Here is an 18,713-nt window from a genome sequence, read left to right on the forward strand (position 1 = left end):
TTTCTGTAGCAAGATTTAAACGGTGTAGTTTATTCCTAGGGATCAAGCATCAGGCATTATTTACAAACTCAAGGCTAAATTGACAAAAACACAAAATGGGACATTGTACAGAGAATACAATGATCAAACAGTTTGAATCCCATTATTTCAGCCTAAAGTTGTCAATATACCTGATTTAGGAGTCCCGGAGCTCAGAGAGATTGCCCTGCAAATACATTTTCTATCAGCCATTACAGGATATAACTTTAACAAGACTTCTGCCTATTTGTACAACTCTAAAAAAGTACTTAACCAATACATATTTGCCAACATAAAACATAATTTTGCTTGTGATCAATATCTTAACAAAACATATTTGCAGCTTTAAAAAAAAAAAAACTCACAACAAAAGCAGTCCTTATGTAAAGAAAGTTGGAAAAGGCTGAGAACTACTGCACTAGAAGACAAGATATGGACTTTTCTTGATTTAAAAGATATATACAGTACAGATTTGTTAATAGTTGTATCAATTCATCAATAAGTTCATGTTGGACTATCTGAACACAAATATAATTATGCTTCACTTTCCCTGGCAGATGAACTTTGCACTTCTTCATCCAAGAGAGGAACAATCAGGTTATCTTTGGACATAAGGTTATATTTCATCACAAACTTAGTGAACCGATGACACAAAAACGTTTCATTCTATAAAAAAAAAAACAAGACGTAATGCAACACCACATATTAGTACTTGAGATACCACAGTGCATAATAATACAATTATTGAAATTCACTTCCCAAAATGTAACTTCTCAGTTTATCTTTTCTGGAAAAACATATACGGGGTGGAAGATATAAAACCAAATAAAAATGGAGTTTCACTTTAAAGTAAATGGATCACATCATTGCATAGCTAGAGGGCCAAAGCAGTCCAAGAGTCCATATTAGCATTGCAACATTTGTGTGTCAAGGTGCACAGTCTCAAAAATAAATCATACTTCAATGTGGACAAATTGTACTATCAAAGAACAGTGTTGTTTCTTTAGGTCAGAAAGTACAGCATTCGAAATGACAGCAATTCTTTTACAAAATTTGTATTAAAGATATACAAAAACACCAAATCAAGAACTAGGATAGGGCACAGTGACAACCCTTGCATCCATCCACATGGAAGTCCCATAAAATGCCAGAGAGGAAATGAGGGAAAAGGCAAACCAAAAAAGCTAAGAAAGAAACCAGACAGAGATATTGAATGATGAAAGGAGAAGAGTGAGAGAAAGAGAAGGGGAACAATGAAGATCAAAAGGAAACTGATGGAATAAGACTCTGGGAGAACATCATCGGAGAGATGCATGAGAGATAACATACTCAATCCAGGGGGACCACACTTTCAGAAATTTCGATTTTGAGTTTCTCATTGATCATAGTATCCTTGATACGCTGCTTGACCTCCTCCAAGATCAAAGTGGGTTTCCGCCATTATCACAATCATCTGCCTTGTTGCCAAAAAGAAATGACCAGCTAATATACCAGGGATGTCCAAACTGCGGCCCTCCAGCTACGAATACCATGAGGCTTTGTAAGATTCTCACAGCCACGACTCCCGGAGAGAGATTCTTCATGGGATTTGTAGTTTCACCACAGCAGGAGGGCCGGAGTTTGGGCATCCCTGTAATATACCCTCATGTCTTCGAAGACTCTGAACCCTTTTATGCAACAGCACCTCCCAGGGATTCTGTTTCAGACTGCAATGAATTACGGAGTGGAGCAGGTCATAAACAAGGAGTGAGAGCCTCTGATCCTTAGAGCACTCCAACCAAATATGAAACATGGTACCACGAGAGGGACAACCCCAGAAGCAAGGAGAAACGTTAGGGTGGAACTTAAAGGGTTATTCGCAAAAGGGTGAAGGGTTTGGAGAAGGCAGGAGAAGTGAACAATCTAGGACAACATATCTGATTTGGAAAAATTCTCCAATTCAGCTCACTTTCCAGTTCAGCTATGTTATCCTAGATTGTTCACTTCTCCTGCCTTCTCCAAACCCTTCACCCTTTAGTGAATAACCTTGTTAGAGTTCCTAACAGGCATTAAGTATCATCGCATCAACAATTTATAGGAGTTCTCTAGGGCAATCACATTATAAGAACTTGTAATGTTGTGTAATGTCGAATCCTGAACATAGGGGCACAAGTGAGGGGGAAACCAAATCAAATAGTTAATAGAGATATGGGTACGTTCCATAGCATTAAGACAAGTCCACAGAGGGATTTCTTGAGTGGCATGAAGAGACCAAATACGTTTTTTACGAGGCTGTGAAATACAAAGACAAATTGGGGACTCCCAACCCACCAGACCTCTTATGGTGGTAAAGTACAGACTTCCTTATCTCCTAGTCCCCCAAATGAATTTCCAAAGTTTACATAGTTCTATACGCAAGGTAGGACTTGGATTGCTATAGGAACAGTTACAGCAATTTTTGGCACATAGGACATTTTGACAGCATTAATTCTACTAAACCAAGAAGCGGGCAAATGTCTCCATGTGTCTAATAAGTGGAAAAGCTCCCTAAATAAAGCTGGGTAGTTGGCTGCGTACAGGGAAGAATAAGTCGCTGCGAGGAAGGGTGCAGGAGAGTGTCATCTGCAAAAAGCATAATTTTATGAGTACTTGCAACCTCAACTCCCATAATATCATGATTGGACCTGAAGCAATCGCCAAAGGTTGTAAAGCAAGAACAAAAAGTATAGGGGAGGGGAACACTTTGCCTAGCCCCTCGAGGTATTGCAAAATAATCAGACAAAGACGATAGCAGATATTAGCTTTGGGACAAGAATAAAAGGCTGATATCCAGTCAAAGAAGTCCTCCTAAAAACTCTGTTTCCTAGGAGCAAAAAAAAACAAACAACCAAATACTGCCGACAGAGTGTCAAACACCTTAGTCCCTGTTTGCTTGTCTTGCGCGTGACAAAACGCACATTTCTATGGCCCCTGTGCAGACCTGAGTGTTTTCTTGTAAGCAGAAAATGCCTGTCGCATGAAAAAGTACATTAGCTACTTTTTGCTCCCATAGACCTCAAAAGTAAACTTTGTGCGACAAATCGCTCAGGTGTGAACAGGGACCAAAGCAATGAATGTGATTTCTGGTCTCGAGCATTTTGTTACGCTTAGCTTTGAACAACAAAATGCCTAGGTGTGAACAGAGCCTTATGGACATCCAAAGACAGAAGCTTAGGTTTTAAGTGAACGAGATTGAGCAAAGTCAATGAGATTACAGCTGATCTTCAGTCTTTTACCCCGTTACTGAATAAAAAGAGGATGGAAACAAACCTTGGCAGGAATGCAGGCGATTTCCTGGAGATGTGTTTGCCTCAGAGTTCTTGCACTGAACTGAAAAAACCATGATGTCCTATGGTTCAGGAAATTATTCTAAAAGGAGATCAGGCTATCAATCCATGATTGAAGCTGAAGTGCAGATGGGTCATGCTGCAAGACACTTGCCTGAAAGGATAATATAGGATCTTTGTACTTGCTGTAAAATCCTTTTCTTGGAGTCCACTGAGGGTCACAGGAAGGCTTAAACCTTTGGGTTATGCTGCCATCTACAGGAGGACTGGACACCGGCAAACACAATAAATGCAGGCCATCCCAGGAGAACCCCTCCTACTCCCGGGATATCTGTTTTGTAGGAAAGCAGTACTGAGAGCATGATCATAAAAACACATTGGGACCTGTGTCCCTCAAAAAGACTCAAAGAAAAGGATTTTACAGTAGTACAAAATATTTTGCGATTTTTCTGTTGAAGAACACAAGAAGTCTTAACCATTGGGATGTCCAAAAGCAGTCCACCTGCAAACCAATGGCAACAGCCCAACAAAAAACAATGAAATGGGGACTGCCTGCAGCCTAAAGAGTCACCTGAAGGACCTTAAACTCAGAGCTGGCGTCAGTTGAGGCCAGTACGTCCACCTGGCAGTGAACAATAGAAACAGAAGACCAGGTGACAGCCTAGCAATTCTGGGACATAGTAGACTGATGTTGTAAAGCCCAAGAAGTACTGACAGATCTCGTAGAATGCACCTTACCATGAAAGGGTGGAACCCAATGCTTGAGACCATAAGCTCGAATAATGGTTTGTCTGTGCCATCGGGAGATGGTGGAATGAGAACTAGTGCAATCCTGCAGGGGCCATCCAAAATGGCAAAATAGAGAATCCGTCTTTCTGCAGGTTGCAGTGGCTGAGAGACAGACTCTTACAGTCCACACCACATGCAGGCTATTAAAAGGGAAATTTCCTTTTTGATAACCTGGAGCCAGCAGAGGGACAGAAGGAAGATGTCCTGGTTGAATTGAAAGGCCTAGACTAAAAAACAGACAAGCTTGAAATGTAAAATTTTGCCCAAGACAGGGTCTGTTGTATGTCTCTTGATGCAGAAGACTTTTGTTTTCACCCTGATAGTTGATATTCACCATTGATAGAATCCTGAAATAATGGCCCTCCAGCTGCACAATCCAGAGCAGTAGAGATAGCCAAACTGCCAGAAGCTCCAAAAGACAAGATTCCTCTAACATCCAAGTCTCCTTCACTGAAAAGATGTCCAGGATTCCTCCTTAGCCCAACAGGCTGGCATCAGATGTGGGAATTGTCGCAAACATGGGAAGGAAGGACTTCCCAGACTCCAAAAGATGGATTCCAGAGCCACCAAGCCAGGCACAACATGGTCCTTTGTGCCACACAAATCTGTCTGTCTGGAGATGCAGGCTACCATCAGACCGAGCAACTCTAATGCAGAAGCAGAGTGTTGGATGACTCCCGAACTGAAGAGTATTGGTCTGGGATCAGAGAGTATGACATTTCTCCCATGGGAGGAAAAACTCTGGCCTGAGCAGTGTCTAGGACTGGACCCAGGTAATCCCAGTGATGAACGGATTCAAGCGCTTATTTCTGAAGAGTCAGGAGCCATCCAAATTGTCTTAACAGTCAAGGCTACATTGACCGCCACAACATGAGCCTACTGTTCCCTACCAAAGTCATCTAAGTATCCCACAACATGTATGCCCCGAAAGTGCAGCAGGGCCAGCTCCTTAGTGAACACTCACGGTGCAAAAGAAAGGGTAAATGGCAGGGCCAAGAACTGAAAGTGCAGGGTGCAATCCTAGATGAATGCATCCTTGATATCCACAGATGCCAGGAATTCTCCCTGGTAAGGAGGCGATGACAGAGCGGGTGGATTCCACAAAGAATTTGTGAGCTTGGATGAAGACATTTAGAGCTTTTGGATCCAAGATGGGGTGGATGCCCCTCTCAGGTTTGGAGTAAAGCCCCCAAAAATGTTCTGCCACAGAAACTGAAGCAAGGACACCTTGATCCAGAAGACCCATAAAGGGCTATATGGTTGTTTTCTAATTTGTAAGGGTGACACAGGATGGTTAAAGTGTTAAAAGTGAGGAGGGAGGCAGGAAGAAAAACTATAGCTAGTAGCCCCTGGAAACCAACTCCTGCACCCAAGCATCTGTGATGCAGGCCGTTCAAGTGTCTATAAAGGCTAACAAGCATTCCCCCCTCTCTGGAAAGTGTAGGTGCACTTTCATGGCAAAGAAAATTTTACTGATGGTTTGGCAAACTTGGCGCTCTAGAACTTGCAGGTGGACTGGGAGCAAGGATTGGGACTTCGAGTTTCAGACGTGGGGGACGAGCCTTACCAGATTGTAGCTTGGGCGTCTTTGGCTGAAGGCGGCAGGTACTTTCGCCACCTGTGGTGTCCTTGCTAATGGCATCCAGAGTAGACCCAAATAGGCATTGGCCCTCAAAGGCCATGTACAGTAAAGGCCCCTTAATGCAGGTTCTGAAGTCGAACACTTTACCTAAAGTGTCCTCCGCATGTGGACTGACAGGACTCATGTGGGAAATGAGATTGCAAACCACCAGCAGCCTGTCACATCTGTAGCTTAATGCTACAGCCACTCGCTCCAGAACTTCTATAAATCAGGGGGATCAACTGGAATAATGACCAGATTTCTTCTACATAACGGACTAGTCCAAATCTGGCAAATCCAGGTCAGACCTAAGACACAATGAAAAGTGGGACCTACCAGTGCGAACAGAGCTGTTGAGAGGGCCTCCAGTGCAGTCCTTGAAGACAGGAGCATCGTCTGCCGACATGGTGGTCACGTTGTTAAGGAGGGGCACTGCTGGATCCACAGCAGGAGCAGACTACTTTTGAACAAAACCCTCTTCAAAAAGATACAAAGCTAATAAGTGCTCAGGGAGGTAAAAACATATTGTCGCTGTGTTTTCAATCTCCATAGCGGAAGGACTTGGAATCGCAAGTGCACCAGATAGGTCGTAGCAATCTTAGAAGTAGCAATCTTAGGAGCTCTAAAGTAAGCCAAACTAGGGACAAAATCTTGTGGGAGCAACAGGTTAATGCTCTACATGTAAAATGGTACACCCATCGCCAATAAGAACCGAGACCCTCAGTTTCTGAGTAATTGCAAAAGACTATCTCCTTGGAGGTAAGTTTGTCCGGTAATAACTGGAGTGACTCAATCAGATAATGTCTTAGAAGCTGATGGCTGAGGCTGCAGACAGATTAGACGCAGAACCTGTTGGGGAAGGCAGAGGAGCGTGCTTTGTGGCCTCTGCATTCAGAGGCCACAAACAACTGTGTGACTTGGGCCATAAAGTCAAGCATGACTGTATTAAAAACCTTCTCGGGCAGGCCAGAGGAGGCCGCTATGCCCAACAGAGCTAGGAAAGGCTTACAAAGATGACACACACTCTAGGAGCAAACGACATGATTCCAGGCTTCAGATTTTGACGTCGTCAGCAGGCATGCTGTAAACAGCACCGTACATTCGTAGAGGGTGAACTGGGGACACCTGGGACAGCAAGACTGTACCCTGTGTCTTGAATCAGACATGCTACAACCAGGTGGCAACAAAGTGATGTAGCTCAGGGTACAAAACCAAACTTCTGGCAGCAGGTGAGAGTTGGGTGGCCTGAGGTAACCAAGTCACTTTAGGTGAGCAGCAGGAATGGACCGAAGATCAGAGTTCTATGTGTCTCTATGCACTTCACCCAGCAGATTACGCAAGTTCTCGGTCCCTCAGAGTTAACCCCTTCCACGGTGGGAACCGGTGAAGAGAGGATACTACTTCTGAGGTGTCCAGCGAGACTACTAACAAGGAAGCTACCTACTAACAGACTGAGTCATCAGAGACAGGGCAAGTGCTAGGCAATGCCAACTGTTCTGGACCTGAGAAGTACTCTGCGGCTAACCCGTTACCATAACAGGGTCTGGAAAACCTCTTACATTGAATCCAATGCCCGAGGGTCACTTCCAGGCTAGCCCTGCAACATCCAGTCCAGCAAGTTTGGACTGGGAACTCCACAGCTAGGCTGAAGAAAGGCCATGCTGGATATTTGCAATTGTAGAGACCAGTTTTAGCAGTGATGAAGAGACTTAAGAGAAGAAATGCAAACCCACATTAATTTGCATGCATTTTTAAAGTTATTCTATATACTGTATATACATATAATAATATAGGCATACAAACACAAATAAGGAAGAAAGGCTAGACTATAAATAACTGAAAGGGTAGTCAAGACAGAGATCTAAATCCAGCTAAAATGTGTGGCAATACCTGAAAGGAGCTATACTTTCTGCAAAAACAAACAATACTGTTGCTATTTATTTCTCAGCCTGCATTCATATACAACTAGAATATGAACAGAAAAAATATCAAGAGCTTTAAACAACTTCACATATAGAATGGGGACAATGTTTCATGTATAATTATTCCCTTGTTAAAGAATTATGAAACGCATACCTCATATTCATCAAAAATCTGCCGATGATGAAAATAAGCATGTGAAAATATTCTATAAATCCTACGACACACTGATCCTAGTTTGGCAACAGATGATTCCTTTATGCTAACCCTGTGGAAAGAACAAAAATTTACTACAGGGAAAAAGCTTTTGTTGTAGATGATTTTACATACAAGCACATATTCTGCATATAACCCACTGCTTCTGGAATGGTGTTATTACATAAGAGTTGTACGCCTACAAAGCTCTAAGCTATATTTAAACCATGAACCACTGTGTTCCTCAACCTGATCACATCATTTGTTCAACAGTTTTCCAGACTAGTCATACCAGAGATTTTACTGTAGTTTCTTTGCTGGAGAAAAACCTGAAATCAGTCATATTTTCTTCTATTTATTAATTTTCTGGGCAATATGCAAGCTCATCCATGTTGTTACGAAACTGGCAAGTCAGACTATTACTGACAACCTCCACTGAACAGTAATTTATACATTTTGTACAGGCCAATTGTGTAAAATACTGAAATGGCCTAATCCAGTGTTCAGTTCTACTCACACTAAGGGGCAGATTTTTAAAGCAGCAAATGTGACATTTTATGCAGATGAATCTACCTACTGAATGAGGTTTTTCCATTATTTATTCATTTCACATTTGAGAAAGTACAAATTCATGTGCACAGACACTGCACAGTGCAGGCCAGGCCTGACATCTCCGATGCTCTTACCTTTAAACGAATGCTCTATCACCTCCACGGCTGCCAGTGACCACCTGACTTCTCATTACTCAGAAGCTCTTTTCACCGGCCAGCGTGGTCAGGTGACTGCGCTAATCAATGAGTGCTCACCATTCGCGAGTGTAATTTGAAATACATACCGCAGAGCTGCACTGCTGTGTATGGTGTAGACTGGCAGCCGTGGAGGGGAAGGAGTTTTTGTTGACAGGTAGGGGATGGAGAGGGCAGACTGGTGGAGGTAATTCTACTTTCCCAAATTCGGCTGGAAAAGTGGAATTACCCTTTAAGAATATTACTGAGGTACAATTACTGAAGCAGTAAGCATGTTGTGTACATAAGCTATTACTAGATCAAAAATTAGATGAAGTTCCCTTAGTAAGAATTGACAAATCATAGGGTGCTAAGAGGCAATGTAAATAAACCTTTATTTTTAATAACTTTATAAGGATGGAGAAAGGGTGTGGACTTGAGAGGATGCACAGGGGTGCCAGTTGATAATAAATTGGATATAACCTAATAGATCTTATTGACCACTGGGATCCATTGGTGGGTGGTAGGTGGGTCAGCAGTCTTCTATTCAGGGCTGGTTCACACCAAGCGTGTTGCAGGAGCAGAGCCGTTACAGACCGGATCAAAACTGCGTCCAATGTATTCCAATGGTATTTTGGGCTCTAGTTCACACCGCAGCATTCAGTTCCAGAGCATGTAAAAAAACTGCAGCAAGCCCTATTTTACCCGCTCTGGAACGCATAAAAAATGCATGCAAAGGCACTGGAACGCACTGAAAGCCCAATCTAATTTTTTGCAAAAACGGCCCTGAACGCGGCAAAAAACACTGCACTGCGTGCAGATCTGGTCTGCATTTGGTGTGAACAAGCCCTTAAGTGGTATTGAAGATCTAGCTGCATTTAGGAGAATAATGAGTAGCGAGTTTCCTGGTTAATGGGTTGAGATGGAGTGGAAAGGTTGTGGGTTGTCCCTGTGAGTTTGTTTGTGAAACTTTTTATGTCCTTCCAATAGGCTGTAGCAGTGGGCAATCCCAGAAGATGTGAAGTAGTGTTTCTTGTATGATTGCATCGCCAGCACATTAAGGACGCATGGGGGATCATTTTATACAAGAGTAAAGGTATCCTAAACCATCTGGTCATTATTTTATACCCGGATTCCTGCATCCTGCTGGAAAGAGGACTTCCGAGCTCATCTGTATTTAACCCCTTGTGACTGACGACGTACAGTGTACGGGGCCAGCATCGGGGCTGTTTAAACAGACTCCCGGCGACTTTTGCCGCTGGGACTCTGTTTAAACTTGTAGAGCCGACTGTCGGCTTTACAACAGAAGCGATCCTGGCGACTTACCTGTCGCCAGATCGCTTCTGCGTCCCGAAGAAGGGGCCGCCCCCCCCGCCAACATAAGCTATTACTAGATCAAAAATTAGATGAAGTTCCCTTAGTAAGAATTGACAAATCATAGGGTGCTAAGAGGCAATGTAAATAAACCTTTATTTTTAATAACTTTATAAGGATGGAGAAAGGGTGTGGACTTGAGAGGATGCACAGGGGTGCCAGTTGATAATAAATTGGATATAACCTAATAGATCTTATTGACCACTGGGATCCATTGGTGGGTGGTAGGTGGGTCAGCAGTCTTCTATTCAGGGCTGGTTCACACCAAGCGTGTTGCAGGAGCAGAGCCGTTACAGACCGGATCAAAACTGCGTCCAATGTATTCCAATGGTATTTTGGGCTCTAGTTCACACCGCAGCATTCAGTTCCAGAGCATGTAAAAAAACTGCAGCAAGCCCTATTTTACCCGCTCTGGAACGCATAAAAAATGCATGCAAAGGCACTGGAACGCACTGAAAGCCCAATCTAATTTTTTGCAAAAACGGCCCTGAACGCGGCAAAAAACACTGCACTGCGTGCAGATCTGGTCTGCATTTGGTGTGAACAAGCCCTTAAGTGGTATTGAAGATCTAGCTGCATTTAGGAGAATAATGAGTAGCGAGTTTCCTGGTTAATGGGTTGAGATGGAGTGGAAAGGTTGTGGGTTGTCCCTGTGAGTTTGTTTGTGAAACTTTTTATGTCCTTCCAATAGGCTGTAGCAGTGGGCAATCCCAGAAGATGTGAAGTAGTGTTTCTTGTATGATTGCATCGCCAGCACATTAAGGACGCATGGGGGATCATTTTATACAAGAGTAAAGGTATCCTAAACCATCTGGTCATTATTTTATACCCGGATTCCTGCATCCTGCTGGAAAGAGGACTTCCGAGCTCATCTGTATTTAACCCCTTGTGACTGACGACGTACAGTGTACGGGGCCAGCATCGGGGCTGTTTAAACAGACTCCCGGCGACTTTTGCCGCTGGGACTCTGTTTAAACTTGTAGAGCCGACTGTCGGCTTTACAACAGAAGCGAAAGTTCCCTTTGCCATTTTTGGAGAATTAGGGGTAGGGGAAATAGTTTGTTGGATGGGTAAGCAGCCATATGCGAACAGCAGAGCACGTTACAATGGGCGCAGGTCCAGGAATTTTCTTTCTTTTGTTAAAGGAGGATTATTGCTTAAAGTGTTGGGTTTAAAACAGTAGTAAACCACTGTATGATGGCTGGGGTTTTTCTTCTACAATATGCAATTATGCACAGCCAACGATTTTCATTATCAATTTTTTGGACAGTCAATTAGTTGGGCTGCTAGCAACCGCGCACTGCAAGAGTTAAGTGCTCATGTGTGTTTCTTTTTTAGCACCTAGACACAAATGAGCACTTAACCCTTGCAGTGCGGGGGCAGCCCCAATGCTAGGGCTAAGAATTTTTTTCTCCAGAGTTCTGCTTTAAACTACAATTACTTAATGTACTGATGTAAGTAACGGACTCCTATTCCTCCAGTTGTTGAATCATACATTTTGCAGCACTTCATTTGCAGATTGTCCTTGCGTAGCATTGAAACTAAGGACTTGTTCACCCTACGTGTAGTGTTCGTACGCGTTTGCCACATTCAATCAATGGGTTGCATACACGTCTGTCAAACACGGGAAAATAGCTCATGCAGCATTTTCAGCTGCTAGTGTGTTGTGTTTGTTTGTGGGAAAAAATGCGCTATTTCCCAGCTGTGTTTGGGGTGTCATTAACAAGTAATGGCACTGCAAATTTGTTACACATTTTTAACATGCTAAATGAACGCACGCCACAGTGTCAACAAGGACTACATGGCCACATTTGATACAAACTTACCTGCTTGGGAAATATTTATTGCTATTCAAGAGACATGCAGCACCATCAAGTGTATGCCTTGTGTAATCTATGGCAGGGCACTAAAACAGAAAAGGCAAAAAAAAAACAGAGTGGTTATAATGGAATAAAATAATAATAAAATAAAAAAAAACACAACAGTTTTCCATTTCTTTTTTTTACAGTAGACTTTACATGTTGTTTGTCTACTTCTTAGCACTCATTGCAAAGAATACAAATGGGATGATGCATTATTACAGGAGAAAATAAAATGAGCACAAGATTTAGAGGTGTTGACAATAGCTTTCAACAAGGTTGTACCTTCCCTTATTATCAGCGTCAGCTGCAATTTGGTGCTCCTCTTCTATTCTCTAGTATTAATAGTAGTCCCATAGTGCAATATGTTTGCTTTTAAATACCCGATTCTTCTGCATGCACCCATGCCTGGATATAAGCTACTTGTAATTCTTGATTTGTAGCCAAGTATGTGGCATCCAATAAAACAAAGCATGAACACACTAAGTTGGCTGTCAGAGAGGCTACTTCTGGTTGTGCATGTAGCACACTCTCCAGCAGAGATGTAGCTGTTGTGTCGAGTAAGTAAAGCATTATGGTCAGCCAAGAAAGTCACAGTCAGGTGATTTAGATGCAGAGTGCAAACTGGGTTCTTTTTATCCCTAAGGAGAGTAGAAATAGTTTCAGGGAACCTGTTAGAATAGAAAGATATGGCATTGCATTACTGACTAGGAGAAGTGTCAGGGGATGTCCTTCAGAGTTTTCTAGCTTGTGTCACCAACATGCAGAATATAAGTTCACACATATTTAGATTTTAGGAGGCATGCTTGCTTCAGGGCAATGTTTTACTAAATAGTGGAGCCTTACAGGCTGCATATTGGAGAACTATGTCTATTATAGCAGCTCCCACATGTCTTTTACCACAGGTTCCCCCTGGATATACACTGCTTGTCCTGCTGACTTGGCTGAATTTTCAGCTGAGTGTGTGGACCCTTCAGCACCCCTCCGTTCAAGAAAAGTCAATTTTTCAATTGACCTTTGTCATAGGGGTGGTCCGAAAATTCTCAGCCGTCCAATGACTGTAGCCAGTCAGCTGCAATGACTGTTCAGGTATTCTGACAGTGCTACACCCACCCATGGGACTCTCCCATCCAAGCTAAATCAAGCATTCTCTATTAGTGTGTGGCCAGCACTCCAGACACCACTAGGTACCTATTATCAGAATTTAAAAACAATTTTGGTTATCCTCCTTCAGTTTCTAGTCCTTTTAAAAGAATTTGCCCAAAAAAGTAACATAGTTGACTCACCTCTTTTGGTGTTTTATGAGCCGCACAAAGAAATATCCATTGTTCTGTTGCCGTCATTTGGGTGCAAGAGTCAGGGTGACATTCAGCCTATTAAAAAAAAAAAAAAGCTACATATTAAGCCAAGCTTAAGGAGACTTCTTCAAACAAATATTCACCCACTTTGACTAAAGATATCAGCTGATCTGTAAAAGTGTCTGTAAACCCCGACAACGAACGTCTCCTATTTGTTACCTTTTGGTCTGTTAAATGTGCCATGAGAAATGTTTTGTTAGATCTGTTTGATAAGTTCAAAAAATACCTGTTGATTTTCCCTGATATCTTGTCAGCTGATAACTTCCTGTGTTAGCTGCCTGCGCTGCATTCCTAACATTTACATTGTCCTGAGGACTACAGAACCCCACCTCCCTACATTATGGAGAATAGGAGAGGGGGAGGTTTCAGTAGTCCTGTCCTGTTTCTATTTTCCTGATTCAGTAGGGTGAGCTTTTTAGACTCAACTTCCCTTACTTAAACACATGACAGCTCTTCAACCGCTATAAGACGGAGGGAAGAGCTATGTAACGCAAATATGTGAGGCCAGACAGAGTGCTGCACAGACCGCGCATGTGACTGAGGTGCACAAGATTTTCTATTGCTAATGAATCAGCTGAACTTCCGGGCCTGACAATGCTACAGGGGTCAGCCATTTACAAGGCTGAATAGATTTAATCGGCCGCACCAGCAGGAAACTGGAATAATAAGGGAAACAGCTGGAAAGACACTTTAACCCCTTCATGACTGAGCTTTTTAGTTTGTTCGTTGATGACTGAAGCACTTTTTACATTTTTGCTGTATGATTCTTCCATAGCAGTGATATACTTTCTTACAAAGTGCACCGACACATATTATATATTGTTTTTTTAGAGGACAGATAGGGCTATATATTTATATCACATATGTGTACCTAACGCCTCACTTAGGATGAATAAAATATTTTAAAAAACAACGAAAAAAACACTTTCTTCCTAGTTTTGATTATTATAAAAAAAAAAAAAAAATGCATTCAAATACAATTAACTTATTTGTCCTTTATTTGGAAACACCCCACATCCCTAGGATTTCAGAAATCATTGCTGTACTTCTCAGACTAAAACAAAAATCGTATTTTATTTTTTTCTCTGAAAGCGAATAGTCACCTGGCATACAATGTCACTGTCACTAATTGTCACACTTAGGAACATCGGTACTCAGCGGTTACCGGCATTACAGAGCCACGTAGTCATTTTGGCCACGTAGTGACGGGAACATTGAGTGTACATTATGAAGGGGTTAATGTTTGTCAAGGCAATGTATAAAACAAAACAAAAAACCCATTTAGTACATTTGTGGAATACCCATTTCTCCAAGTTCTATGGGGAAAAATAACAGCTAATGTGCCAGAAATATAGTATACTTCAACCCTGCTCTTTGACATGACAACACAATTCTGAATTCCTACGTGAGCCATGCCTTATTAATGATATGTTACAGAGAACACAGACCTATCCTTATCTCCTCCAGCTCCACAACCCCTCCCTTGTACACAGTCAGAGAGCTTTGGAAAATTTCTGGCTAAATCAAATATATTTGTACTTACTAAACAGTAATAACAAAATGCTTATAAATAGTTTATTTAGCAGACCACAAGGAAGTAAGAGACGGCCATAGTTAGGATTAAAAAAAACAACTGTCCTCACACAATGACTGAACTGAAGGTCCCTTTAACTTTTTCAATACTTCCTTTGATGCATGCACAGTGGAAGATGCGTTCATGCTGGAATTTGCTGAAAAGTGTCTGACTCACATCAGTCTCATTGGAACATTCTGCATTCATTCTCTCACAACACCTACACTAATTCTTATTGTTGGCAGCTTTGTCTCTTGTCTTCCAAATATCAGGTAGTGAGGGTACTACATCAGGCCAGCAATACACATAAGAACACCTTGTTAACTTCCTAATAGTTAAGATTTGGAGCTGTCTTCTCTCTCAAAATGTTCTCAGTTTAGTGCACTAAACATTTGTGCAGTAATGTAAATAAACTGTAAGAAAGTAAACCATGCATGAGACCGGAACACCCAGGAAAAGTGCAAGCTGGTTTGTCCAAGACAGTAAATAAACATAGCAACACTGCAAGAGGAACTTGTACAGCATAGCATAAAACAAAACATCTGCTAGCTACTAACTAAATTCAAGTCTGATCCTGACTAATAGGGTGCCCCCAATGGGTTCCCCAACAGAAACACACAGCCCTTGAACCTTTTTAGTGTTCTGTCAGCGCTCAGCCTTTTCACTCAGCAGCGGGCTCCCATGACAGAGAGTCCCGAGTATCAGTCAGCTGACATATAAAAAGGCCCGTGCATAGCTGAGACTAATAATGTCTCTCCCATTCTCTGGAACTCTTTACCCCAACCTGTCCGTTTATCTCCCACCCTGACTGACTTTAGGCGATCCGTAAGGACTCATCTCTTCAGCAAAGCCTATCCCACCTCAACCTAACCACTGAACCATCACATTCTCAAACTCATGGGCAGGGCCCTCCTTACCATCTTGTCTTGAATTGTAATGTCTTCCTTATAATGTAAAGCGCTGCACAAACTGTTGGCGCTATATAAATCCTGTATAATAATAATGAGGTGTGGCTAACATGTAAAATATGGACCTGGGACTGGAGCACTACAAAGCCTGCAAACTCTAGGACCCAGAAAAAAACTTTAAGAACTGAGAAAACAACAAACAGCAAAGCGTGTTTCCTCCATGACAGATACAAATCCAGGCCCCCTCCCCATGTGTATGTGGGAAACCTAGATGACACACTTACACCATCCACAATACCCGCCAGTCAGCAATGAAAACACTTGCACAGTTTTTGCAATCACTAATAGAAGACGGTATATTACCTGGAGTTTAACAGCAAGTCCATTGAGTTCAAGACAGAATTGCCTAAAAGATGAACAGAATTAACAATCTAAGTAAAGACAAGAACTGATTTGACATCTCATCATTGAGAACAGCTTTCAAGTGCAAGTTAAGACACTTTTTTTTTTTTTTTAAACCCTAACAGGTCGGGTTTTTATGACACAAGAGACCCTGTATGTCTCTTCTGTCATAATTGCGCAGCTCAGTGCACATTCTTGGCATTTTGTTGCCCGGCCCAGCCAAGCAAAAGGGTGAAGACCAAGCCCGGAAGAAGACGAGGAGAGCATGGAAGCGACAGTGAGGTAGGAGATGGCTAACACTGCAGTGCTGGAGGGGATTGACTGCAAGTTAAGTCTGCTATAATGTGTGAATATGCTGTGCATACTGACACATTAGGACAAACACCTCGTGGGGGGTCCATAATTGTTACATTTTGTGTTCGTGGTTAACCCACCACTATAAAAAAAACCTGACAGATTTTCACCAATCCCCACTCTATCCAAAACAATATTTTTGGCAGGAGAACTTTGCAATACGACAAAAGTAAAGAAACAATGATAGCAGCACACCCATCCTGTAAATTCTCCCTTCACTAAATCTTAACCGTCATATCCCAAAATGTGTGCTTGGCTTGGTTTCTTGCCATGTTCCCAGAAGAAGTGTATTGAGCCATAATACTCGCATATAAGAAGTCAGCAATATGTTCTATGTGTCACTTTGATATACACATGAACTGCATTACTAATTTATGATGACACTGAAGTTCCCTTTTGCTGCTCCCCTTTAGCAGCATGCACCTCATTGGAGAGGGTTTAACACAAGAATATATGGCCAGGTTTTCTAGCAAGTCCTGTTTGTGTACTATGTCAGCACACTGAAGCACTAATATTGGACTTAAGTTTATGTTGCAATTTGACTGCACATATAAATTATCGGACAGTATTCCAAGTTAGCACCTAGCAGACCTTGCATGTATCTATAAAATGTCTTCCAGAAAGCACCCACTTACATGAATGTCATTATGCAAGTACTCCTGCTTTCTAGCACTGTCAAAAGCTGCCACCTCCCCAACCTACACCTTACCGGTCAACAGGAAGTAGTGGTATGAGGCTGGGAAGTGTCAGGAATTCCATATAAAAGGTCACTCCAGGGTTCCTTTAAATATACATGCAGCATCACCAACTGTCAGTATGTTGTTCTGAAGCCAGTTTAGGGAGTTTTGTTTATTAATTTGTATACTTCAAAGTGTATTTCCACTTTCACAGCAAACTGGGGTAACACCTATTTTATATTTGTTACATGTTCCCATTCACATCACATAAACTAAAATATATTTTTAACAAAAAGGTTCTTGCAGTTTAAACTGATTTTACTTAGACTAGGGTTTCTACTTGGCCTCTTAAGGGTTACATTTCCTACTTGCTTCTCCTTCTTTTCAATGTTAAGAGGGGTTTGTGTTAACCCTGTCTGCACTGTGCTGGCTCATCTCATAATTTGTAAAGTAGATTTAAAACACTGCCAGTCCTAACAAAGGGGTAGCCAAACTTTGGCCCTCCAGCTGTGGTGGAACTACAAATCCCATGAGGCATTGCAAGATTCTCAAAGCCACAGACATGACTCCTGGAGAGAGATGCATCATGGGATTTGTAGTTTCACCACAGCTGGAGGGGCGGAGTTTGGCTACCCCTTTGTTAGGACTGGCAGTGTTTAAATCTACTTTACAAATTATAATGAGATGAGCCAGCACAGTGCAGACAGGGTTAACACAAACCCCTCTTAACATTGAAAAGAAGGAGAAGCAAGTAGGAAATGTAACCCTTAAGAGGCCAAGTAGAAACCCTAGTCTAAGTAAAATCAGTTTAAACTGCAAGAACCTTTTTGTTAAAAGATGACAGCCCTGGCTTCTACATTGTATGTTAATGAAGCTAAAAAGAGATGCACAATCCTCACATTTCAGTCCTAAGTCTTTCTATAAGGACAGATCGCAGTGAAGGTGCTCAGAAAAAACTGGATTCAGCAATTTTGTCTGCTGCAACAAAACATTTAAAAAAGGTAAGACATTTTACTTTTAAAAATGATTTTTCGCTATGCTCTGTGAACAGGAACACAAACACGTAGTGGGGTTTTCTCAAATTTGACTGCAAATTAGAAATACTCTAAGAGTGATTTGGCACAACAAAGCCTTAGTGTAAACAAGGCACTGGCAGAATAACAGTTACTGCCCAAATAAAGAAATGTACCAAGCACTACTGGTTTCAAAACTGTCATGGACGGTTGATTCCATAAATCCCGCCTTTAATCATGAATTACAAAATGCACAGATTTTCCCAAAAGGTATATAAATATCAGAATAAACAATAAAGAAGAAATCTATGACCACATACCTAAGATGTTCATACTTCCAAACGCCTTCATCTTGACCTTCAGGGGGTTCTAGAATTCGATCAATGTTTGAACAATCAGTTCTTATGTTCTGCTGGATGTACTGCAAATAGATATTTGAAACAAAGAGAATATCATCACTACCTTTATTTTTCCAAGTGCCAACATTCTGTGCAAACAAAATATAAACAAAATATGCTACAAGGTAAAAACAACAAGGCAAGTAAAAGGGAAAACCCACCTATATGCTATTTGTAAAGGAACTTGCAATTTTATTTCTGGATATTGGGAGGAAGAAGGAGTA

General features: G+C 41.8%; 1 protein-coding gene across 2 annotated transcripts in view; it reads right to left on the bottom strand.

Moving 5' to 3' along the window:
• Positions 1–206: 206 nt before the first annotated feature.
• The window catches only part of LOC108804429 (MOB-like protein phocein), a 23,767-nt gene continuing 5,260 nt past the window's right edge, over positions 207–18,713 (bottom strand). For both annotated transcript variants that reach the window (XM_018576151.1, XM_018576150.1), the window contains 6 exons: positions 18,412–18,512; positions 16,009–16,051; positions 13,093–13,179; positions 11,774–11,853; positions 7,810–7,921; positions 207–684 (listed from right to left, as the gene is read on the bottom strand). In XM_018576151.1, coding sequence (XP_018431653.1) covers positions 553–684; positions 7,810–7,921; positions 11,774–11,853; positions 13,093–13,179; positions 16,009–16,051; positions 18,412–18,512 — 555 coding nt within the window. In that variant the 3' untranslated portion in view covers positions 207–552. The remainder of the gene's footprint in view (positions 685–7,809; positions 7,922–11,773; positions 11,854–13,092; positions 13,180–16,008; positions 16,052–18,411; positions 18,513–18,713) is intronic.

The sequence above is a fragment of the Nanorana parkeri genome, unplaced genomic scaffold (assembly GCF_000935625.1).
Source record: "Nanorana parkeri isolate BGI_ZX_2015 unplaced genomic scaffold, ASM93562v1 scaffold57, whole genome shotgun sequence".
In the NCBI taxonomy this organism is placed as follows: domain Eukaryota; kingdom Metazoa; phylum Chordata; class Amphibia; order Anura; family Dicroglossidae; genus Nanorana; species Nanorana parkeri.